This window comes from Malurus melanocephalus, unplaced genomic scaffold (genome assembly GCF_030028575.1).
Source record: "Malurus melanocephalus ecotype Western Australia unplaced genomic scaffold, MMel_1.1 scaffold_17, whole genome shotgun sequence".
NCBI lineage: Eukaryota > Metazoa > Chordata > Aves > Passeriformes > Maluridae > Malurus > Malurus melanocephalus.
In genome coordinates, this window is record NW_026623249.1 from 4,388,077 (window position 1) to 4,412,276 (window position 24,200).

The following is a 24,200-nucleotide window of genomic DNA, read 5'->3' on the forward strand; positions in this document are numbered from 1 at the left end:
CCCCCGAGCGGGCGGGCCTGACCCGGCCCGTGTCCCCCGCGTCCCCCCGAGCGGGGCAGCGCTGCGGTATAAGGGGGAGATCAGTATCCGCCTGCGCTTCGCCCTTTGGCACCGGTGACCACCTCTCCCCGTTTGTAAGCCACAGGTGTTCCCTGTCTCCGGCTTCCCGCGGGCTCCTGCTCGCCCGTGCGGGAGTGTTTATAATACTATAATACCATAATACTATAATAAAGCGCGATGCCGTGACCTGGGGTTGGCTCTAGGGATGGCAAAGCGTTCTTCCCGCCGCTTCCCAGGCCCTCCGCGCTCCTGTGGAGCCGGGAGTTGGGTGGTTCAGCCAAACTGCCACTTGCTGGTAAAGATTCACTTTTCCAATCGACTCCTTCCAGACACCTTTCGGCCTCCTTAGAGTGTTCAGCGTCGTGATCCCTTTCCTGTATGTTGGTACTCAGATCAGTAAGAATTTTGCAGCCTTACTTGAAGAACATGATATCTTTGTCCCGGAGGATGACGATGACGATGATTAAAAGGTATATCATTAACTACACCAGCAATCTAATTATTTGTGCTTCCCGTTTRGCTTGGGGCAGGGAGGGGAATCTCAGCCAAGGAAATACAGCCAGCAACAGCTTAAAAAGCGCATTTGCAGTTAAACACACAGACACAGATTTGCCTTTGGCTATGAACTTTTTTGTTTTATATCAGAGTAGGCCAGACTGGTATCTGGCCAGACTGGTGCAATCTCCACACCATGCATTTCTTAGAGACTGGAAAAACTGCATTCGAGTGGAGAAAAGGAGGCTCAGTGTCACACTCTACAATTACCTGAAAGMAAGCTGTAGCCAGGTGGGAGTTGGTCTCTTTTGACCAATAACAAGTGATAGGATGAGAAAAATGGGCTCAGGTTGTGCTAGGGGAGGTTTAGATGGGCTATTAGGAAACATTTCCTCACAGAAAGGGTTGTTCAGCATTGGAACAGGCTGTCCAGGGAAACAGTGGAGTCACATGCCCCGGAGGTATTTAAACTAGGTGTAGATGAGGCACTTAAGGATGTAARAGTGGACTTGGCAGTGCTGYGTTAACAACTGTGACTCAATGAACCTGAAGGTCTTTTMYAACCTAAACGATTCTRTGCTTTTGTTCTGCTTGTTTACCTGTTTWAAAGTCTTCTCCTAATTCACAGAACTACTCTTYTAAAACAAAATTATTTATTGTCTGAAATTCTGATATAGGTGAACAATTTAAAAGAATTCTAGAACCCATCAGAACAAACTGTCTGGTGGGTATTACAGCACTGATCTCTGGAGTAGCTGGACCATTCAGTCTCACTGTAGAAAGGAAGAGTGGAAATAATTCAGCCTTATCTGCACTTTTGCATGCTAGGCTTACTACCATTTTATGTTACTCTGTTTGGCTTGCCCTTGTGTAAGGATTTGAGTTTGGGTGTACTTTATTCTTTATAAGAACAAAGAAACTGTTTTAGAGAAGTTGTTGTAAACAGTGTTGCTTTATAATCAGTTTGGTGGATGTATTCCAGTTGATAAGGGGGTTTTCCAGCATGCACGGTGCAACTATAAACTAAGACTTCAAAGATTGTAGAGACTGCACAGGCCTGTTGGAAATTTCCTTTTATATAAACCCCATAAAGTGTCCTTTTGGGAGGAGGATACAGACTACAGCTCAGTAGTGTATCTGAAGAGTTAACAGCTTGTTTTTCTATTTGCAGCACTGTAACAGAAGAACAGAAGGGAAAAAGCCATTGACAAMACAATGGTTCCAACATCTGTCACCTGTGTTTTGTCCTTCCTAAATGGGACAAGGGGCTCTGTATCCCCTTCTGCCAGTGAGTGTCCCACACATCTCTGGGATGGAAATCTGTAGATCAGGGTTGAAGGAAGTGCTTGAGAGGCCCTGCATCCTTGCACACACACACACACTCACCTCATCCAAGATTGCTTGGGATGCCTTTAATTAGCAACATGGGAAACAATTAAAGATCAAGAGATTGACATGTGCAACTTTGGTCTTGTGTTTTTATACATTGTTTGCCTGTGTCCTAGCATTTCAATCTTAACCTTTCTACCTCTGTATGTGTGTTCCAGTAGGGAGGCTCTCCTCATAGTTCCTTCCTCTTATGAGTCCTTTCAATAGCTCAGTGCTTATCTACAGGACATGAGGAATSCAAGGGGAAGCTGCAGCCCCACAACACAGCCCTGTTAAAGAATGGAGGGAACAATGGCACTGTGGTTCAGCAACCTAGCAGGTGTATCTGATGGGGGCTGTGTTATTACYTTCACCTCACTGAAGCTTAAATGCTATATTGTCATCACAGTGCTAAAAGTTTGAGTGGCTTGGCTAGAAAGTTGAGATCACAAGTGGCAAGTGAACGTGCTCATGCGTTTTATAGCATTTAATCTCTGAACACAGGCTCCAAGTACTTAGTATTTCCAAGGTTGTTCAGTATTTCCTTCTGAAACAGCCCTAACATACTTGTTTTATTAATTGTATACAAACTTTAACTCCTCTTTTCATTGAAATGTTAACTATAGCATTTAAGTCTTTGTCTAATACACTTAAAAGGTATTTTCTGCTGTTACAGCATATGAAGAAGATCTTTAGTCACATCAGACCAGCTGTTTTCTCAGACTGAAACCTTGAGAAGCTGGTCAATTATTTATTTTTAAGCCAGCAATTCACCAGTGTCTCATGGTTTCTGGTCACTAGRTCTTGMCTCTTCTCTTGGCTGCCCACTTTTCTTCATTTTTGGTGTTGCTGTTAAAAGTCWCTTTTAATGTTGCACACATTGGGCAGGGTGTATAGTTCCAACATTATCATGTGCTCCCTTATTCTTTGGCACAGCTTTTCATGTTTGCTCAGTAACTCCAGCATGACCACTGAGAAAAGGGAAGCTGTAATCTKAGTAGAGCTGTAGCTGAAGACAGCTGTCAGGTCTTGAGTCACTTGSTATCTGAATGGCCCCCTCCTTCCCCAAAGCTACCTGAGAAGTGGTTGTTCCAGTTCATCTGCTCTTGGRAATCAAACAYRTACCTTTTCTGTCTTATATGCTGCCAAATTCCTTATTGTCGCTTTGTCCCACAGTCTCTCCTGGGCTCCTCCTGTGTCAACTCTGTCCTTAAAAACATGTCACCCCTGAAGCCCCAAGGTGCTGAGGAGTGCTGTGTTACAGTCCTYCTATGGGGAAGAAAGCCCCAGTATTTAGGCAGGATAAAAAGTTTATTTAGGCTGGATAAAAAGAAGTTTGAGTGTACTACAAACATCCAGTACTGGTTACATCTAGGGGAGCTCCAGCACCAAGTTACCTGCTGAAAACCTCTTCTGATTGGTTAAAGAATAAATTTTCTTTACCCTTCTCAAATGGAATCCAGTAATTCCTGTTTCAYTGGAGGAGGTGATAGTAGGACATTATCTCCTGCTATGCTTCAGAAGCTCTTACAGAGCCTTCCTATTCTAGAAAACAGAGTATAAACCCCCCTTTTTCCAGGTGATTTAATTTTACAGCAGAGAAACAAACTCTGCTKRTATTTTAATGCACAAGGCTTTATTTGCCTATTGGATTTTATATATTCTCTTGAAGAACTAAGGAGACTAGTGTCCAGTAAAAAACACAAGGTCAACAAAATCATAGCATGAAATTTAAAGACACTCCATGAATACAGATAAGCACAAGAATAATTCAATGAGTACAGTGGCTTTTCTGAAGGCCAGCTCTCTTCCTCACAGAGCTACCAGCCATAGATTGGGCTGCAGGCTAAGCACAAAGCCCCACAGCGAAGATGTGTCGCGGTTATTCAGGAAACACGCCAGGGCCAGTGATGGCACAAATGCCATCCACTGAAAATACACACTGGCAAAACTAGGAAATTACAGCTCTTCAAACAGATCATCATTTGCACATGCTCTGGATTCATCTAGTCATTAGGCTCCTAATATGCTAGAGAATCTCTTTGGATTTTTTTTTTTTTCTATTGTATAGAACTTTATTTGTAATATAAGGCAGGAACACACAAAGTCAATTTCTCAGGGATTGTGGCCCGCATAGAATTTGGACAGAAAGTCTTTAGGTTGCGGGGTTTCCGTCTCATGGAAGTACCTCATGACATGAGTCCTCTGYTTCCAGACATGAATGGTTTCTTCAAGCTCCATTTTCCCCTGCACACAAAACAAAAGAATTTTAGACTAGTTTTCAGTTAAGAGCTCAAGTCTAACCACACACTACTATGAAAATGATTTGAATGCACTTAGAAACACCCAAGTAAAAAATAGCTGTATCAACAATTCTGTCSTCCTACAGCCTGCATGCATCAGCTGCACTATGACACAAATAAACCATTCCTGCTTTGGGATTTAAGTTGTTGTCTCTGCAGCACAGCTATCCCCTTCTTAAAACTGCCTTGTTTCTCTCATGACCAGCAACTCCCACAAAATTCTACACAACATTCCTAACTTTGAGCACCTCTACTGAATTTGTGTGAACAAKTGTTTACAGCAACACTTTAGCTGTAAGATACACTGATACCAAGTGCTTTGCATCAGAATCACTGCCCCAGAGATATGTAACTTCTTCATGAGTTCAGTCTTTTGTACTGGTTTTTGTAGGATGGTAGCACAGAGCAAAATRAGAGTGCCTGGAATTGTCACCTGCCATACTATGCAGGATTCTGTTTCTAGATATTTTCATTATGTAAAGACAGATAATTGTCTTCAAATGCAAGAAACCAAAAATGGCAGTCCTTGGTTGAAAGTTTTCTAATGCATTAGTTACTGTTGCTCAGACGCATTCTGAAGCCTGGTGTGCTGATTATTGCTTTGAACCAGACAGATCTCTCAGRGATGTCTCTCTGAGACACAACCAGATGTGTTACACAGTTGGGGTGTTTTGCCACACAAAACCAGCCTCCCACCAAGTACTGACACTGTAATATATGTTTCGGAATCAGTGAAGAAAACCATTTGCCAATGCAAGGAAGTACTATAGAGGGCAGAAAGTTCATTTGTAATAGTAAACTAGCAAGCAACACCTATCTCCCCTTTCTTTCATTGCTGCTGTTAAAAAAAGCAAGCAGGCAATAATATAAATAAACAAACTTAATATTTAAACTGCCACTTTGCTTGACRTACACTTGCTGAATTCTAAAGCACACTCATCCCTTATCAACAGGTTTCTTGACAGAGTTAAACCAATCCAACTGCAGGAGACAACCCCTCCACAGACAAGCTAGTACAAAGTTGTTCCTCTCCTCCATCATACCATCAATTATCTACATTCTCCACAGTTTCAACAAATCAGAAGTAACTGTACCTTAATAACCAGCATGTCTATCACCCGTGGATCCGTAACGTGGGCATTCTTCATGAACATTTCCCGCACCTTGTTWCGCCCCTGTTTCACCGTGATGTCCAGCTGGTACAGGTGCACTAAGAGAAACACAACACCTACTGCGGTCATCCACGTCCCTCTGCACTTTTTCCACCGGCAAGGTGCAACTCARCCTAACAAATCCCTACACGATCATTCGTTCGTGCGACGCCCGCCGGCTTCACCAATGTCATTCCGACCTTGAGCCCGCGCGGCAGGCCCCGCGTCCCTCACCCACCCGTGTTGGGCACCTCGCGGTACCAGGCCCGGTACAGCTCCCTGACGCGCCGCTTCGCCTCGCCCAGGTCTCGGCTGAAGATCGGCTTCACGGCGGCCGACACTCCTTTCCCCGCCACCGCCATCTTGCTGCCGCCGCCGCTTCCCCCGCCGCCCGCGGCTACGCGCAGGGCACGGCACCTTCTCCTATTGGCCGGCTGAGCTGCCACTCTAGCCTTCAGGCCGCACGGCCTTCCACTCGATTGGTCAAGRCACACGCCAATCACTGCTGTTTATGGAGGGGGTGCGATCAATGATGGGCGTGGCCGTGCCTGGTCCCGCCTCCCGAGGCCGTCGGGCCCGCCCCGCCCCTCAGAGCCTGYTCCGCCCTCAGGGCCCGGCTCGGGCTGGGATTTGGAACGAGCTATTTGTTTCCTTTGCTCCCGAAACGCCGCAATCGGACGGTGTTTGCTCGTGCAGCTGGACTTCCTCTCAGTGCACTCTTGCATGCTAGCAAGATAGCCCCTACTCTAGCTACACCCATGTTTTTATCCAAATGCACCAATGCCGGGACCTTCTGTGAAGTTAAATTCTCTTTAAACACTGTTAGGTATGTGCCGGCCACGACAGACCCAAACACGTTCAGTTCAGTGTCATTGAACAGACAGAMAAGTAACACTGAAAGGATATTGAAAGACCCAGGTGTGGTGCTGGGGAAAAGGAGAGAGATTTCGGGCGAGTATCAGAGGCAGTAGCACAGCAGGACTGAAGCAATTACAACGAGGAGGGGCAAGAAAGAACATTTCACATAATTTTTATTCTTTCAAGTTATTTTGTAGATGAAAAGCATAAATGTGCAGTTCTGTTGAAATTAATCTTAATTATGTTAATATTTGCATAATTCAAGCTTTCATAGCTTCCAAAATTACTATTACACAAAATTACTAGTGCACACATGCACGCGATCTCAGATTTTTTTTTTTTTTTAGTGGTGGTTATACATAGGCGCTCCTTTGTGCTATCGTCTTTTTAGATGTGCTAAGGCAGCTACTACTAATTTAAACATCAAAATATTTTTATATCTTACAAAACAGTTTKTCAGGAATATTGCAGGAAGAAAGAGAAAGGTAACTCTGAAACCTCTGTCCATACAGTTTCAAACAGTATAATTCCATCCCTTTGTGAGTTCCAAATCTGCCCAAGAGCTGACTTTATGTAATGCGAAAAAATTTTAGAAGTTTTAATTAGAGGAGATAGTAAATCTAAACAACAGGATTTCTCTTTAAATGTATTTATAGAAATTTCTGTATTTCACAAATTACTTTCTTTTGTGGCTGAAACACCATCTGGATTATTTATGTACTCTTTGGTATTTCCTCTTACTGAAGTCATAGTATGGCATAAGGGTTGTCAGGATTAAAAACTTACTTTCTTTGAAGCTACAAATTAAAACAACACAATATTTGTGCAACAACAGGAGAATGTAATAAACAGGATGGAATGAAGAGGACATACATGTCTTAGAAGGTAAGATTTTTCAKGAGCACTACTCTGAAACTACATTTAAATGTCACCTTGTTGAAGCTGAAGCCCTCTTGTCTGATTCGAGATCCACAACTAGAATTAAGCTAAACAAGATAYTGGGCTAGATCCTTACTTTACACAGATGTGGCCTTCTGCACAGACTTGAGATGGAATCCAGCATGATCTTGCCTAGACCTGCAATGTTTCTGACAGAATTCAGGTGGGTAATGATCTGTGAGTGAAAAGAGAGCAGTGTGCACTTTATCTTGGGAGAGCTCGCAACAGGAATGGGTGTGGGGAGTTTGTCAGTGCAAAGTGAGCATCCTGCCGTGGCTTGGGCTGGTCCTCAGGGAGCACGAAAGTGAATTTCTGCAGCAGACTGGTAAAGAAAAGAAAGAGCTCCATCCTGGCCATCTGTTCTCCYGGACAGGCACGGCGACCTGCAAGAGAGGTAGTAGAAAGTGTCTGTCAAAGAGGGCAATACTCCAATCCATGCTGGAATGGTCGCAGCGGGGAGCAGATCACTCTCCTGCTGTGCTTCTGACTTGCAGCCAGATTCTCCCCTCAGTTTTACCTGCTGAGAAGGGCAGGAAGGCCTCTGGTTTCACAAATTTCCCGTTCACATCCAGGAAGTGTTCAGGGTAAAACTCGTGTGGTTTCTCCCAGACTGTCTCATCCTTCAGCACGGAAGACAAGTTGGCGATGACAGTTGTCCCCTGCACTCCCCCACAAGAGGAAACAACTTAGGTGAGAACAGCAGCATTACCTTGGCACAAGGGAACAGTTTTGGTYCCTCTTTAGTCTGTGCCTCCCATCTAATAAGCAGCTATTGTTTGGTGCCTCATCATAAGGCACTCATTTCCACTTCTACATCTTATTTCAAGCAGAGGCAAAGCAGGGCCCTYTTCCAATGGCATATAGTGCCTGCCCTACACTCTGAAGCATCTGAACTTTTGCAATTKGTATCCTTATGAAGGCTGTTGCATGCAAATAACAATTTCATGGTTACACAGTGGAAACAGCTTTTGCTTCTCATATCCTCCTGGACTTGTTTTATAGCAGCAGAGAAAAAGCTGACTGACAGCCTTCAAAGCCCAACTTTCACAGGGACCATGGAAAATAAAAAAGCTTTCCTGTTTCACATGTCAAGGTTCTAAACCAGAGGAGATACCACAAGGCTACCAAAAAAACCCAAAACCCCCCCCCCAAAAAAAATTCCCAGTCTTGAATTCTGCCCCTGCTGCCAGGGCAGTCACAGTGGAACTGGTCTGAATGACAATGGCACTTGAGTAGCTTCAGAGGTTAGATTTTAACTACTACCATCTCAGGAAAGCCGGCAAGCTGGTGTTGAATGCCTCYAGAGAGCCTGTTAGGCTACTTCCAACACAGGCAGTGAATATCACAGCTCACTGAGAGGAAAGGAAACCTTTACACTCATCTGTCATTGCAGCCGGGCTTCAATACAATAAGCATAAGCCTAGAGCACAAATATGACCATCTGCCTGAATTTAGCATTTCAAAATGTCCTATTTCAGGGCTCAACAGTGACTGTAACTGGGGCTGGACGTGCAAGACTGCCGAGTTAGATAGGATCATCCCCACCCCATGCGTGGCATCTACAGAAGGAGAGGATGCTGCATTGCTTATCTGGTCACAGTCACCTTGGGAATAAAGTAGCCTTGCAGCTTGGTGTCCCGGTATGTCATATGAGGTAGCGCAACAGGAGCAACATCACCGCAGCGCTGCACTTCATGGATCACAGCATTAGTGTAAGGCATGCTTGCTTGRTCGTTCATACTGGGGGGTCTCTCTCTGCCAATCACCTCATCAATCTCTGCCTGGACCTTCTCTGAAAGCAGAACAGATAAGGAATTAGAGGACCTTTAGATAACCAGAAGAGACTAGCACAAGCTGAAGACTGGCTGCATGAGATTGTAGACACTGCAACAGCAGGACATGCAATTAAGAGACAGGAACAGAAACTAGATGGGAAGGCCTTTTTCAGTTCACCAGTCTCTGTATAACTATTTTTTACTCACAGTAAAAAATAAATAACTTTCATAAAGGCCTTGCCACTTGACATGCTACCTTACTGTATTCAGCTTGAAGACTACCTGGCCAAGCACCATTAGAGAATTTAAACCCATCAGCATTTACTCCAAATACTGGAAGAGGGTACACTGACTACTGCAAATCCTCAGGTGAAGCTCTCAAAATGAAGGCGAGAGTGAACTTGCCCTTCCAACTCCAATCTTTTTATCAGGGCTTCCCTCCCCTTCCCCATCAGAACAACTGTTTGGGAAATGTTTTTCCAGGTTTTTGCTAGACCAACAATCACCATAGCTGTTCTCATTGCAAAATCCCCGAACCATAGAGAGATGTTCAGCCTCCTTGCACAAAAATGARTCTTCAAGGAAAGAGGCCACCCTTCTGTAAGTTTCTGACTTACTCTGTATTTCTGGGTGGAGAAGCATATACAGCAGTCCCCACCGGAGAGTGGTGGAAGTGGTTTCAAAACCAGCTGTAAACAAGTCTGCGACCACCAGACGAAGGTTGCTATAGTGGAAACCGTTCTCTTCAGCTTCCTTACCCTGTGGAGAGCAAACAACTGGGTTACTGGAGCTGGGGTATTTGCTGGAAGACCACTGTCCAGAGAAGTACTGAGAAGCACTAGATCCATATTTGTGTGCATGTTCCTGTTTTTCATTGGGAGAGTAGAGCACAACACAGGCAACAGTCAAAGCATGACTGATGTACTTTACAACTCTGTTACCTCCTGTATTTGAAGGTCCTCAACCACCTCCAATATATTCCAAGAAGAGTGCTACACCTGCCTTCAGGACAGAAGTGAACACCTTGTGCTCTCAGCTCAAACAGACAGCAAGCCCCTGCCACTTGCCACAACATCTTCCCCCAGAGGACGTGGAACACAGTTATTCAGGTTCGATAAGATGATAAAGAGATCAGATTATAGAGGAGAGTAGAGAGGAGGCTGCATTGATGTGGCAAATGCAAAATTAGCATTATTTTGAGGGAGTTATCTAGCTATGCATTGCAGATTCTCACTGCTCTTGCCCTGACATTTTCTTACAACTGGGAAAAAAAATCCCAGTCAGGATATTATTGCTGCCTATTAAGTCTGCAACACCACTTTCAGCAAAACTGGTCTCTCATCCAAATGCTAATTGAGCTCAAATTTGTTAGCATATGAGATATGACAAGTTCTCTGCATGAGTGAATCTGCTTGTCTTTTCTAATCCTCTTTATACTTCGCTTTCTTAGGGACTAGCTTCTGTTAAGTTATTCTTATGCTGTAATATGGATAGCAATTAATAATGCATTTAACACTCAACTGTTATTCCAATAAAAGATCTCAGACAAGGGAGTTTGAGACTGACTTGGCCAAAGTTAACTGAGGTGAGGGATTTATCAGACTGGCTTATCAGGTGACCTTAGAGAACAGAAGAGATGTGACAAGATGCATCATGGTCAGGCTCACATCCATCCCCTAGCTGTACTGCTCAGTGCAGAGTAATGTGGGTCATGTGCTCTGCCCATGTGAGCTGCAGAGGCAACACATGGGCTGGAAGTGCCCAACAACCACAGCATGGCAGGGTTTGTTGTGCAGAGCAGCAGTCCAGCCTGAGGACTTGGATGATGGAAGCAATTTGCAAGCAGCATTTGCTTATGTTGCTCATCTGGCACTTGAAGTTTAGCGACTCCACATGCAGAAACATATGGTGGATGGATAGACTCATACAAATGTCTTTGCTTTTGTACTGACTTTGTGCCTGACTGAATAGAGGGAAAGACTCCTTTTAATTTCAGTGAAGTTCAGATTTAGGCCTTCCTCTGGTATCTAGGGAACAAGTTCTTAGCAAGAAATTCAAAGGAAACACTGTAGTTTCAAGTCATAACTTGGTTTAAAGACAGGCTACGGATGGGACAATGACACCAAAAAGCCAGTCTGTTGCTCCAGTTTTGTAACTGATTTTGAGGCATCAGTCATTGAGGCACTGACATTACACAAATCTTGCACGTTGACTTGTTCCCTGGTGCAAACTTAGGACTCAATCATTGTGTTTTAAAAGCCTTCAAATTGTTGTAGGCTGGAAAGAAGGAAGTTGCTAGGTTCTGAAGGAAATGTGAAGGTAAAAAATAGAAACAAGAATATCAGCAGATAACAGGATGTCTTAAGACAATAAAAGAAGTTATGGCATGAAGAACATCTTCCTTCTCAAGATACAACGTGAAATGAAAAAAAGTAGGAAATGACTTGGTAAGAGGTTTTATTCACCTCTATGAGGAAAGTCAGCTTCACAAGCTTGAACAGGCAAAGAAACTGCCCCAAAGAAACTGCTCCAGAGAGTCTGCTGGTGTCACCCTACCTTCTCCATTTCCTTTAAAAACACATCGGTGAAATCTCGTGTGTCAGCAGGGTCCCAGGTCTTCATATGCTTAGCTATGAGCCCATCTAGGAAGTCCATTACCTCCTTTTGTGCTCGAAAGACTTTTTGTGGTAGTCCAGGGATGCGCATCAAAATGGGCACCACATTCAGAAGCTGGGGTGTGAGAACCAGAGAGAGAAAGAAAGAGAGAGAAGGTATTATGTGATGCRAAAAAGAAAAATTATGGAAACCACAGTTCTCTCAAGCAATAGAGGACAGCTTGTGGTTTACCGTAGCCAGGAATCCAGTTTCCTCTTTCAGGGAATTTTTAAGCAACTGTGACATCTTCTTGAATGTCTCATCACCATAGTTGAAACGCTCTCCGAAGACAATGGCGTAGATCATGTTGCAGACTGCATTATTTAGAAGAACATGTATATCAAAAGCTTTACCTGAAAATGGAAATGGAGACCAACAATGAAGCTCACCAACACCAAGTTGCTGGATGTCATCTGTCAGCAATGAGAATACACAAATGCCTYCTTGATGTCACCAGGAGAAAAAGCCCCCAAACCACTCAAAGCGTCATACYAGGAGGTGAAGATCATCTCATTCTTACTAATAGTTGGTTGATCTGTGTGTTTAAAGGAGAAAAGTCTCAAGAAAAGCTGAGTTGCAGGGTTGTTCTGTGACTTGATGGTAACACTTTGTTCTGTGTCTAGATGACAGGCTGTGAACTCTCAGCTGCACTTTTATTGCATATGATAATATCAATATGTTCCACTAAATTTCAGGTTAAAGGTAAAGGTTAAAGTTACTCAGCTCTGGGAATAATTCTATTTTATCTCTCTATTTCTAATTTTCTATTTGTTTACTATTTTAAATGGATTAGTTACAGTAGCCCCACTGTATAACACACAAGTGGCTGCAAGGAATGCATATAGACTAGAAAAACTGCATTGACATGAGAAGAGAGCACTGCATGCAAACAAGACTGGCAAACAAGAGAAGTAGTATTACTTCTCTCTGCATCACTGTATTCCCCTTTTCTGTGATTTCCCCATCCTTGTGGATGTCACAAACCTTCTTTAGACTTGACTTCAGAACAAAGAAATCCAGCTTCCTCTACCACTTGCTCCTCCAAGGTTTTCTTTCCCATCCCGAAGTCCCTCAGGGTAGAGAGTGTAAATCTCCTTAGCTCCTTCCATTCATGCCCGTACCTTGATGTAGAAATCCCTGGAATTGTGGATGAGCAAGAAATGTGAGATATCTGACTTGTACATTRAACAAATTTTGCTAGAGAACACCAATTGTGAGTCTGAAGGTACAGGTCTGTGTGAATAGATGAAACAGTCAGACCTTGTGCAGCTTGTTCATACAGTAATTCTGAAATGGATCACTGCACCTTCTAATAACTGTGCATGGCTAGCAAAGGCATGGGGGGATTCAATGGGAGGAACAAGAGCTGCTAGGGATAAAGGAACCACTCCTTCAAACCATTCAGCACTGTTCCCATAGATTGTGTGAACTGGGAAGCAGCTTGTGCCACTGCACAGGAGCTGAGGATGTGAWGTGGGCAGGATGCTGGATAATACCCTGTCTTGAATCAAAGTCACCATATTTTTTTGCGACAACTTGCAAGTAATGTTTTGCATAAGCATTTTGTTTTACATTAGCGCCATAAGCAATAATCAGTGGATGCTGGGAGCTGGAAAGAAAGTTGTACCACTCATAGCATCCTTACACAGCTAAAGAGGTGTGTGCTTGCTGGAGCTGTACTACAACCACTAAGGGGAGCCCACATTTAATCAAATCCAAGTCTGTTGCCACCAAAGGGTGCCAGACACACAAGGAGGTTGACAGGGGGACATGAGAAGGTGCACCAAACTGAATCTTGCCTCTACCCAATTCTCCTCATGCTAATGCCAGAAAGGAATGTCCATTTGCATGGGACTTGCCTTGAGAATTCTTTCCATAGCCCATATGTTCATACATTGGAAAGTATGGCCGGTCAGCAAAGTCCTCCGATTTGTGGACCAGGGCTTCCTTCAATGTTTTATACCCATTCAGCACTACCACGTTGGTCCAGCAGTTCTGGAGACTGAAGATGTTTCCAAACTTTTTCTGAAGCTGCCAAGATAAAAAAAAGCATGTCCCTAAAAACAAGCTGAGTGTAACATCAGAAATATTACCATATACTTCCTTAGGGCCTTTACTTTTTAGTGATCTTTGAGGTGCTTTTATTCAGAGATCTTCAGCAGTGCAACAGCTCAGAGCAGTGCCATGCAGCAGCTGAAGCAGGAATCAATACTCTRTAAGTAGAAAAATTTAGAATATGCCTATCCTGGCCAAATTGTTACCATGAACATAGTGCAAGTACTTTTGATTTTGTCAAGAACATTTTTGGGGATTTTCAAAGACTGAGTGACCAATAATTAATTATTTGCTAATATTTCTATTTATTTTGATCTGAAAGACTAAGTACGTTTTGAGTTAGTCTACTTCTACTGAAGGAAATATTGATGATAAGGTGATACATAATTTCTTTTTAAAGATGCGTATGTTCCTAAAGCTCTATTCAGAGCCAGGTTTCCAGAAACTTGTTCAGAAAAGGCAATTCCACACTGGAGTTTCAGGTTAACTTTCCCTAAAAAGAGTGTACATATCTAGTATGACTGGTAACTGGCACACACCCTACACCTGCTGTAACCTGTAAGCAACATAATGCTGTCATAGCTGCACAGGTAATCATGTCAGCCATACACTCACCATGGGAGTTGGCCATGAAGCGAAGTTTTCTCCAAGTAGACAAGCCCTTTAAACAGACATAGACTCCGGGGAAGGCAGGTCAAAGCTCCCCTGCTACTTAGGAACACTGAACAAAGCTCAGGAGCATGTTGCTCAGAGAAAGTGCAGTAGTAGCATTGCCCCACAGTTTTCTCTTTTTTCCTATTTTTTTTTTTTTTTTTTGGTTAAAAGGCTAAGATTCTTCATTTCTGCACTGCAGCAGAATTGCAAGGAATTGAAGTACTTAATACAGTGTTTGCACGACGACTGACTGAAAAGGGAATTAGCACTTCACTGGCACTAGAAATACTTCATTAAAAATGATTACTAGTCAAGATTGTGGCTAGCATGACCTGGACATGATATGAATTGAAAATGGTAAACTTTTGGACTACCTGCAAGCACGTAATATAAATGCTATATTTAGYTTCTTCATTTGGCAGGTTTTGGACAGACAGCTGAACAGCACTGTCCTAGAAAAGAGGCCTTTAGAGTTTGCAAGCTGAAGCACAAAACCCCTGTGGTTTATCTGCTGCAAGCTGTGCTGTGCTTTTCCTTTGAGAAAAGCTAAGCCCTGACTTTGAATAGGAACRCCGAGATTTTGGGCACAAGCTGATCTCTTTAACTGAAACTGTCACATGCCTACACGCATGCTTTAGTACCTCACAGGGAAGCCTGCCATTCCTGCAGCCACATTACCAGCCTGAAATCCTTGTTTGTCTTCCCTTGTTTATACAACCCCTGTTCCTTTGCCCCCAAGCTGGTCACCAGCTCTACAGCATCTACCTATCACCAGGGGCACAGTGGTGTATCCCACTGAGCTCACAGAGAGATGGGGATATGGAGATTGGTAAGTGTTGGTGTGGGATTATATCTTCATCTGTGCAGGCCAGGTCAGTGTCCTTAGGCAGTGACTTGCTTCATCCTGGACTGTGGAGAGGGCATTGCCCTTCGGCTTTGTGCAAGGGTAGTGATACTGAAATTGGCCAAAAATAAACTTTCTAACACAATTTAAAGTACTAGAAAGCAGACATTCTTTACTGCAGCACTGGACTTCTCTAACAGAATGTGTTATGAAACTTTACAAGATGGTATTTATTCCATCATTACCATACACATTCATTGCAATGTGCTTCCTAGCTCAGACAAACATCACATTTCCTAGGACTAATCTGCATGCATCTGCTTTCTACTAGAAGTTCTTTTGTGGTCCTAGAGGGTCATCTAAAGGTGTCTCTGGGGTGGTACTCACTGAGTGCTTCAATATTACAGGTGACCTTTCCTTTAACTTTTCCTTTGGGCTTGTGCTGTTGTCTCTTGTTATATAATGTGCCAAAAACTCCATTATATTCTTCATCATCTGTTTATCCACCATTTCCAGCTACATATATAATCCTGTGTGCATACTTTTACATTTTCTTTTATCTTTTTTGCTAGTAAATCTTTAAGCTCAATCTAGAAACTTCAGGGGAACTGAAAATTCCTATCCTCTGTGTAATGTATCAGTGGCTGATGACMGGGTGTGACCCACCCCTCCTGGGCCCGTGGTGGATTGCCTGCGGAGTGTTTCTCTGCAGGGGCTGGCACTCACCTGACTGAAGGAGAAGTGGGGGTTGCGGAAGTCGATGGAGAACATGGTCCCGATGAATGGCAGCGATGCTGGGCCTGGCGGGTAATGGCTCCACTTCTTTCTGCGCTTCATGAAGTCAATCAGTAAAGTAAAAGCTGTAAGAAAAACTGCCAGCATGGAGACGTTGCTCCAGAGGGATGACAGCTGGGACCCCAGCCACAGGAGCAACGCCATTTTGTAGCCTGTCTACTCCTTGTCTTCTTCTTTTGACCCAACGCTGTTTCTGCCTCCTTTTGACTTTTCTCCTCTCTTTCACTTTCTTGCCCAGACAGTCACCCCTTTCTCTTTGTTTTCTCCTCTTCCCTCACTGTCTTTTTTTTTTTTTTTTTTTTGCTGCTCCTCTCTCCCTGCACTTCCGGGCCTCTGAACGTTAAGCTTGGCTCAAACTGTAAACTCCTCCTCTGCCCAGTGCAGCCCTAGGGGAGTGGTTTATGAGGGTCATTCCTCCTTCCTCCTCCCCCTCCTATTACTCCAAAGCCAGAGCTCAGAGGTCTCTCTGTTGCTGCTGAAAGTGGTAGCTCTTGCCAATGATGCCCTCAGTAGGGCAGGACTGGCTGACTTCTACGTGTTTGTTTTCTTCTCCCACAGCCAAGGAGAACTTAATAAAAAGTAACCAGTCCTGCTGCATTCTCATGGGGTGATTTGGAAAGAGTTTGTTTAAAAGTGTGTCACTTTCTTGTCAGTACAGGCAAGTCAAGGAAGAAACAGCTCCTAAACAYAGATCATCCAGGTCTCTGTTTGCAGGCTAAGAATAGGTTTCACAGGAACTTGAAAAACCTCAGGTTTGGTCAAATATTCCCTTACAGAAAACATTTATTACAGAAATTAGCCTAAAACAGTCACCTGAGATTTTGAAAATTATTTATGTTTCTAGGATTAAAAATTTTTATCAAACTCAAACTGTCAGTCAGCACAATGACCTCAGCTTTTGTAGAATTCCCAGCCACAAGGAAGAAATCCCATGTATTACAAGGTGCCTCAAATTTCCAGCCTTTGGGGCAGCAGTAATGCCAACACAATCACAGAGTTGGTCAAAGTACTTCCTAAAGCAGCAGAGCTGTGTGCTCCTGGCATCTCTGCCATCATAGATCAATAAACCTTGCTCTTAGGACAGTCAGCTCTAGATAGAAAGAAGTAGTAAACCTGTCACAGCTTGATCTGTGATCTCAGCATTATCAGAGAAAAACTCCTAATGGAGCAGTTGCTGTAAGAGTGATGGAAAGCTCAGGCTACAAAGCGATGATGAACCTGCAAATGCTGTGCAGGTGGTGCTGATGTGCAGCCAGGACCTCAAATGGCCCTTCCCCTGGGAGGGGAGGCACCTCAGAACTCATTATCTGTGCGCTGAGATTACCTTGCTGAAGCCTCTACAGCAGAATCCTGCTTTGAAAGCATCATGACTAAGGGTTCAGGTTCAAGTAATTGTTAACAAACATGTAGAATGGAAAACAACTGGGGGAATTACCAGCCCACTGACRACTGCAGAATCGTGATTTCTTTTGAGTTAAAGAGGCACGCCAGGATTGTTCATGTTCCTGGAGAGCTGCCACAGATGGGCCTGTGTCTTCAGCACAGGCTGGAAACAGTGAGGAGTGGTGTGCATAGAAAAGAACCCAGACCTTAGCCATGGGAGAGCTGAGGGGCCAGTTGAGTGCCTGTGGACAAGGAGAAGGTGGCAAAGCTCCATGGGCAATGTTCTGCAAGGCACTCATTGCAGGCTTCTTGACAAAGGGGAAGTCAAAAGAGCCATCCCACACGATTGCAGGCCTTAGGACTAATTCACGAGTGCTTTAACTGGAAGGGCTGCATGGTCAGGCATAGGTGGTTTCTCAAGCATGCCCAAGATAGTTTCGTGACACAGGTAATTGATAAGACAGCTGCAGGAGATGCTGTGCTGGGTTTGCTGTTCACAAAATAGGAAGAATTGGTTCAGGTTATGATAATCAAGGGTAAGTTTGCCTGCAGCAACCATGAAACTGTGAAATATTAACCCTGCAAGAAATCATCGGTACAAATAGCATTACTGCCCTTGCCTTCAGGGGAGCAGATTTCACTTCATTTAGGGATCTCCCTAGCAGGATCCCAAAGGAAACTGCTCTGGAGAGTAAAGGGGCCCAGGGGAGCTGGTTGTTCTTCGAGGGCACCTCCTCAAAGTGTGAGATCAGTGCATCTCATTTATTTCCTTGACACTATAAAGCCTTTAACACCAGTTTCTAYAGTATCCTTGTAGCTAAATCAATGATATACAGACTGGCAAGGTAGATRATAAAGCAGGTGAATGATCATTCAGATTGTGGGGCTGAAAAAGTGGGATCAGCAGTACGGAGTCCAGCTGATAAGAYGATCACTAGTGACATTCCTTAGGTATCTATGCTGGGACTGATAAAGTTTAGATTATTAACAACATGGCTGATGGGACAGAGGKCACTCTTGGCAAGTGCAGCCTGGAAGAGCTATTGCTGAAGTACATTTGCAGAGTAGCCTGGTAGWTTGTTGGCTTTTGAGTATCTGCCACATTTTAAAGAGTTCTAGCGTGAGGTCTCAGGAGACAGAGCTGCAGCAGCTTCCTACTCAGTGGACTGGTTTGAGCAGGAGATGGTTGAATGATAAAAGGCAAGCAAGGGCTTCCTCCCACATTGTTTTTCATGATCCATGCACTCAGATGATAAGTAAAAAGATGGGAAATATGGTCCCAAGAATGTCAGTGGACATTTCCTGATCATCCCACCAGTAAAARGAAGTTACCTTGCCTTTTGAGATTGACCTCTGTCAACTTCAGCTGAAAAATATGCACCTGGGTCCTTTCAGCTTTGCTTACCTTGGCTGCTAGAGCCAAAGGCTGTCAGACTCCCATCATTCACCTGTGGGCTTTAACAAGGCTGGTTGATCAGAATTCAGGAAGTGGATTTAATTTTAATGAAATAGGAACTCTCCAGCTTCTCTGCTTCTGGTGGTTCACCTTGACATAAAGTGACAAAGCTGCAACCTGAGAAATGCATCAGCTAAAGAAAATGAAATCCCTACACTGACACAGACAGTTTGTATCTTTCCAAAAAGTCACGTGGTAAATGATCCTTTCCTGCAAACTTGACATCTCTTCCACTTTTGGCTAGTAGCATGGACTGCCAGTTCTGCAAAGGAGTGGAACAAGTGCTATAGCTTTGTAATTTCAAAAGAACAGTTTCAAAGCCAGCAAAGAAACAATAGACAACAAATCTCTTTCTGAGAGAAAGAGAAAAGGGTAATTATTCTTCTGAAGAATGAAAGGTGTTCATTTGCATTTCTTTTCAATAAAGTAATATTTTGAGCAATTTTCAAGTCAGGGAAAAAACCTTCCAAATCCATACATATTAATTTTAGCTAGCTACTTACACCCTGTGCTGGTTGCATGTCTTTGTGCATAGTCAATTAAGAGATGAGCTAAGTGAAATTACAGAAATTGCATGCAGACATCACCATTCCTTGACTGAAGATAGTGAAATACAAACACAAAGACAGGTTTAAGAAAAAGACCAATTAATATTGCAAAACAACACTAATATAAGATTATTATCTTATTATAATCATATAATGCAGGAGTTGCCTTTTTTTTCTTTTAGGCAGTTTTAGTTGAGTTGTTTTGTCCGTATTGTCCGTAAGACCACATTTAATTACAATTACATGCTATATTTCCTTTTTGAAGGACCCTCCCTTTATTCAGTGCACAGAATAGATGATGATCACTTACTAATCTGGTTTTAATTACAGCATTTGTCTTCAAAGTCTATTTTGCCACTACTGTTCACACCTGACCATAAAGGTGGTTTAAATGGGCTTTTCCACAATGGTCATCAGTGCCTGCATGGGTGAGGAGCAGGCAGTCATACCCACAGCATCCCTCTGAGATGCCACCTGTGAAGGCAAATGACATTTTAAGTGCTGGTACCTGAGGGAAAAAGTCTAGAAGCTGCCACACACATCTGCCCAGGACCCGTGCCCAGCTCCCAGCTGAGGCTGAAAGCAGTTTCTGCAGATCTTCCTGTGGGATCACACCTTTGGCACCCTGGACACGCAGGTCACAGATTAGTGCCTGTTCATGAAAACTTCGGTTTCAGTAATTTCTCAGCATCACATAGTCCTCTCTCCATAGAGGTGCAGTGAAAACTTTCCAATGGCTAAAGAAACACTCTTCCTTCCCTCCCTCTTTTCTTCAAGCCTGGAGCAAGCCAGGAAGCACTGGTCACATAGCACGAAATGTTCTGTGAGCTTTCAGAATTTTTTTGTCCAAGTTCCAGCAGACTGACTGCTTTCCCCTTAACACCTCAGCTGTAGATGGACCCAAACCTCAGCAATTTCTCATTCTGGAGTAGCAAAGCTTCTTGGAACAACAATGGTTAGTGTGAAGCCTGCTGCTCTCATTCCCTGGCTGTCCATCTCTCGGGCTACAGCAGACCTGGGGCTGGAGAAGACCCCAGAAACCTTTCCTCTTTGCTGGCCTCTTCTCGGCACAGAAAACACAGTCTCCYGCCCAGTCCCAGATTTTTTTGGTCCTTCCTCCACCTCCTTTTTTCAGCCCACGAGCTCTCTTTTGCATGTTTTGCCTTCACTCGGATGGCCTCTCCCCCTGACCATTTTGTGCATGGCAGAGACCAGCTTCACACTTGTCATTCGCCCTCAGCAGCCCCTGGCAGCCAGCAATAMCCACCACCTGCTCTGATCAGACATCTTGGGGGAATTTCAGATGGAAAACTGAGAGCTCTATCAAGCGCATGCAAACTGGGTTTTCAAGTGCTTGTAACGTAGCCAAGTTTGAGCACAGTTTTAGAGAGCTGGTGCAATGTGTCTTCCTAACAGAAAACTGCCTCCTGCCAAATTTCGCATGTAATGCTTCAAAGCATTAAACTGAGAAAGGAAAATATCACCAGAAATTTTTCTAATGGGTTAGGAGAAGGTCAGATAAACAATGGATTTCTAAGAACTATGTCAGCCATTAGAAAGGGATTAAAAAATTTTTGGCTGAATGTTCCCAAACAAATTTAGCCTGAAGCATAACCCCAGCTCAAGAAATTTTAGTCTCAGCTGGTTCATTGTGACTTTCTTGGCCTTCAGATGGGAGTTTTAAACACTGGAAGTACTTCTACAGCCTTAAGATGGACTGTGCTAACAGCTTGTTCATAATAAAGCAGTCAGCAGAACTGAAATAGCCAAGTCTTTCATAGTTACTGTTACTATGACTTACTGCCAACCTTCCCACATTGCAAAGAAATCTGTTCATCAGGCTTTTCTTCCTTAAATTCCCCATGGCTTCCTCCCTTTTTTCCTATATCGATCACACCAGGTCACTTTTCACCAAAGTGTGTTGTAGCTGGAGCTTACTTCTTTCACCCATCCCCTCCCAAGCAATTTCCTCTCACGCCATCCCATCCCCTTATGTGTCCCTTCCCTTGAAAAAGCAATGACTCTGAACTTGGCACTGAAAGCAAAGCATGTCTTGGGCGCCTTCTTTCTCCCCAGAGAGACAATTCTGTGCTGGTGCTGGAAGATGTCAAGGAGATGGAATCCAGTGATGCTGTGAGCAGTTTAGCAGTGTGAGCTGTGCAATTGCTGCAAGTGTCAACATCTGGATGAATAAAGCAGTCACTGAGATGATGTCACCCCTAGAAAAGCCTTTGTCAGTAAGGGCTGAAAAATCAAAATTATAAGAGCAGAATGGCTTTATTTTCCTTTGACATTTCACAGAGCTTGAGAAGACCCAGGATCGAGCTCACACTTGCATGTAACACTGCCCAGCAAGGGTTTTGCCGGTTCGGGAAGCCCAGGGTAGTTACAGGCCCTAACCAGAGTATCCTCGTCATGTTAATTGGTGTTAAGCAGAGATCAAAACAAGCTGGCTTGGTTTTAATGACTAAATTCAAGTTCAGGTTCTCACAGGCCAAAATGTTCCCACTGTTATTTCACTGATAGCCAAACAGTTCAGTATATGCCATTTCTAAGCACAGCATGGGGAGGTAATGAATTAAGGTGCTGCTTCACACAGGTTGTGGTACCAGCACTGTTCAAAATGCCTCCTGAAGATTCCGTTAAACCTTTGTGATGTGTCTGAGCTCTGGGAAGATGCCTGCTCATTCGGAAAATGACTGGCAGCTGTTGCCTTGACTCACACTTTCTCGTGAAACTGTCAGAAAAATATGGCTTACGCCCCCAATATCATAGGCTGTTGATTTCTCTCAGCTGCTGGTTTTGGTTTCTTGCTTTTTAAGCTTCTCAGGAGCTGTGAATATATTACTTTTCTTTTCATTTTTGGTTTAATACCTATACCTTTGGGCTTTGCTGCAATGAGAGCATCCAGGGGAATTTTGGGTATGGCCACTGGCTAAAGTATCCTATTATTAATTTTTTTTCCCATACAAGATGTATTTAAATCTGTCTGGAAAAACTCATACTGCTTTCCTAAAACATGAGATCAGTGGACACCTTTGGAAATAATGGTGTGATTAAATCCATGTTTTGGAAGCCAGACAAACAAAAGCATCTTGGTTTGGATTCTACCATTGATTTGTGACTTAGAGGCAAGCACTCAGCTGGCTGTTAGCTCCAATTCCTTGCTTGTAAAATGTGTTTAATGGAGCTGTTTACTCAGTTGTGATAAAAAATCTACAAATTTCGGTGCAGAAGACATTAATGAGTACTGATACCATAATTATTACAAAGTGAAGAGATAGGTTACCAAAGATCTCAGAATAGAGATGAAAATAGGTAAATTGAAAACTCCCTTTTGTTCCACGAAGTGTCTAGCTATGATTGTTTTCTTCTGGCAGAGGAAGTATTTCACAGGAAGCATTTTGTGGCTGTTTCCATGTCTTGGAAGGATAGTCAGGGATGCTACTTTTTCATAGTTAGGTCCTCAATTCAGTTATTTATGAATCAAAATAAAAAGGGAAGCTAATCTTCCCTATAAAGGGCTATAAAGAGAATTACATTTTTCTCCTGTGCTTATGGTTCACAGGACCAGGCAAAATAACCTTAGGTGATGCTGTTTCCTCATAGGAAAGTCAGATTTCAGGTTTCAGCAGTAATTCTCTCACTTTTCACTCCAAGCTCATTAGCCTGTGTCTGATGGCTGCTGAACATTCCTGGCTTCCCAGGAAAGCATTCAGAGCAGCATGTGCTCAGCACATCTCAGAAAGAGGAGATGAAGAGAGGCATTACTTCTGAAGTACACTCGCTGTTACAATTTCCTTACTGTCAATAAGGTAAAAGTGACTATCTCTGTTCACATCACCTTCCTGCTGGCTTGGTGGCTGTGATTGCTCCAGTGGCAAGAGTAAAAATATTCCTGTCTTGGGAAAGTGGCGCATTATCTACTTCGTTGTTTAAGCATGTCGATGGTGATGTCACAGCGGTTCTTTTGGTGCATGCTGTTAGCTCCTGCCTCACTCAAGTTACACAGACGTTTTCACCACTGTGAGAGTGTGCTGTTACTCAGCTCAGGACCCCTTTTCTCCCCTCATGCTGCCACGTTTTCAGGACCCCTTTTCTCCCCTCATGCTGCCACATTTGCATAGCTGTTTTGCGTAGGATAACATGCATTAGCTGACCTGTCCCTGTGTGACAAGGCATGCAGACATGGCCTCTCAAACACCTCCTTTTAGTGTGTTTGCCTTAGGCCAGGGCTGGCAGACACATTCTGCCAGCGGATTCTACAGAAGCAGTAGAGCTGTGCCAAGTCTGGGGCCCYGTTGTGCCAGCCTCTACAGAGGGAGGGCAGCAGGTATATGCTTCCCATGAGTTTGAGACTAAACTGTAGGGGAACTAAAGCACAGCACATCAAACATGAGTAACCCCTTGAGTGAACCGAGACATTGCTTTTGCCCACCTGGCATCAGACTGCCTATGCAATAGGGGCRACCCACCCTTCAAAGGGTGGCACAAACACTGCAGGGCAGAAGTGACACTTCAATTTCTCCTGAGCTTAAAAGACAGTGAACACAGGTTTAGTGCACTTGGATGTTTGCTGTAGCTAATTAGTAACCTTGCATAGCCCCCAGATCAGGCATTTGATGCTGTGTGCAGTGGGAGATCCCTGTRGGTTGGGCACATCCTGCTAGGGACAAGTGACAGTGCCCTGACAACAGATACTTCTCCAGCCACTACAAACCACTGCCAGATTCTCCTGGCAATCTCTGGAAACCAAAGGCACTTCTGGCTTTGTTCACTAAAAAATCAGCACAAATCCCAACAATATCAATGCTCCTGTCTTACTCACATGCACATGAGGAGCTTTTAGGGACAGAAATTA

At 43.7% G+C, this 24,200-nt stretch overlaps 3 protein-coding genes across 3 annotated transcripts in view; 1 reads left to right on the forward strand and 2 right to left on the reverse strand.

Annotated features, from left to right (window-relative positions):
• Window positions 1–2,018, forward strand: part of SMDT1 (single-pass membrane protein with aspartate rich tail 1) — a 2,568-nt gene extending 550 nt beyond the window's left edge. The window contains exons 2-3 of the mRNA XM_057389317.1: window positions 390–530; window positions 1,727–2,018. Coding sequence (XP_057245300.1) covers window positions 390–527 — 138 coding nt within the window. The 3' untranslated portion in view covers window positions 528–530; window positions 1,727–2,018. The remainder of the gene's footprint in view (window positions 1–389; window positions 531–1,726) is intronic.
• A 1,622-nt stretch (window positions 2,019–3,640) lies between these two features.
• Window positions 3,641–5,795, reverse strand: NDUFA6 (NADH:ubiquinone oxidoreductase subunit A6). Its single transcript, XM_057389308.1, has 3 exons — window positions 5,616–5,795; window positions 5,321–5,436; window positions 3,641–4,170 (listed from the first exon to the last, which is right to left on the reverse strand). The coding sequence occupies exons 1-3, from the start codon at window positions 5,737–5,739 to the stop codon at window positions 4,039–4,041; spliced, it is 372 nt and encodes a 123-aa protein (XP_057245291.1). The 5' UTR covers window positions 5,740–5,795; the 3' UTR covers window positions 3,641–4,038.
• A 601-nt stretch (window positions 5,796–6,396) lies between these two features.
• Window positions 6,397–16,390, reverse strand: LOC130588366 (cytochrome P450 2D17). The gene is made up of 9 exons (XM_057389300.1): window positions 15,884–16,390; window positions 13,464–13,635; window positions 12,589–12,741; window positions 11,797–11,957; window positions 11,506–11,679; window positions 9,567–9,708; window positions 8,779–8,966; window positions 7,692–7,833; window positions 6,397–7,557 (listed from the first exon to the last, which is right to left on the reverse strand). The coding sequence occupies exons 1-9, from the start codon at window positions 16,094–16,096 to the stop codon at window positions 7,379–7,381; spliced, it is 1,524 nt and encodes a 507-aa protein (XP_057245283.1). The 5' UTR covers window positions 16,097–16,390; the 3' UTR covers window positions 6,397–7,378.
• Between the last annotated feature and the right edge of the window lie 7,810 nt (window positions 16,391–24,200).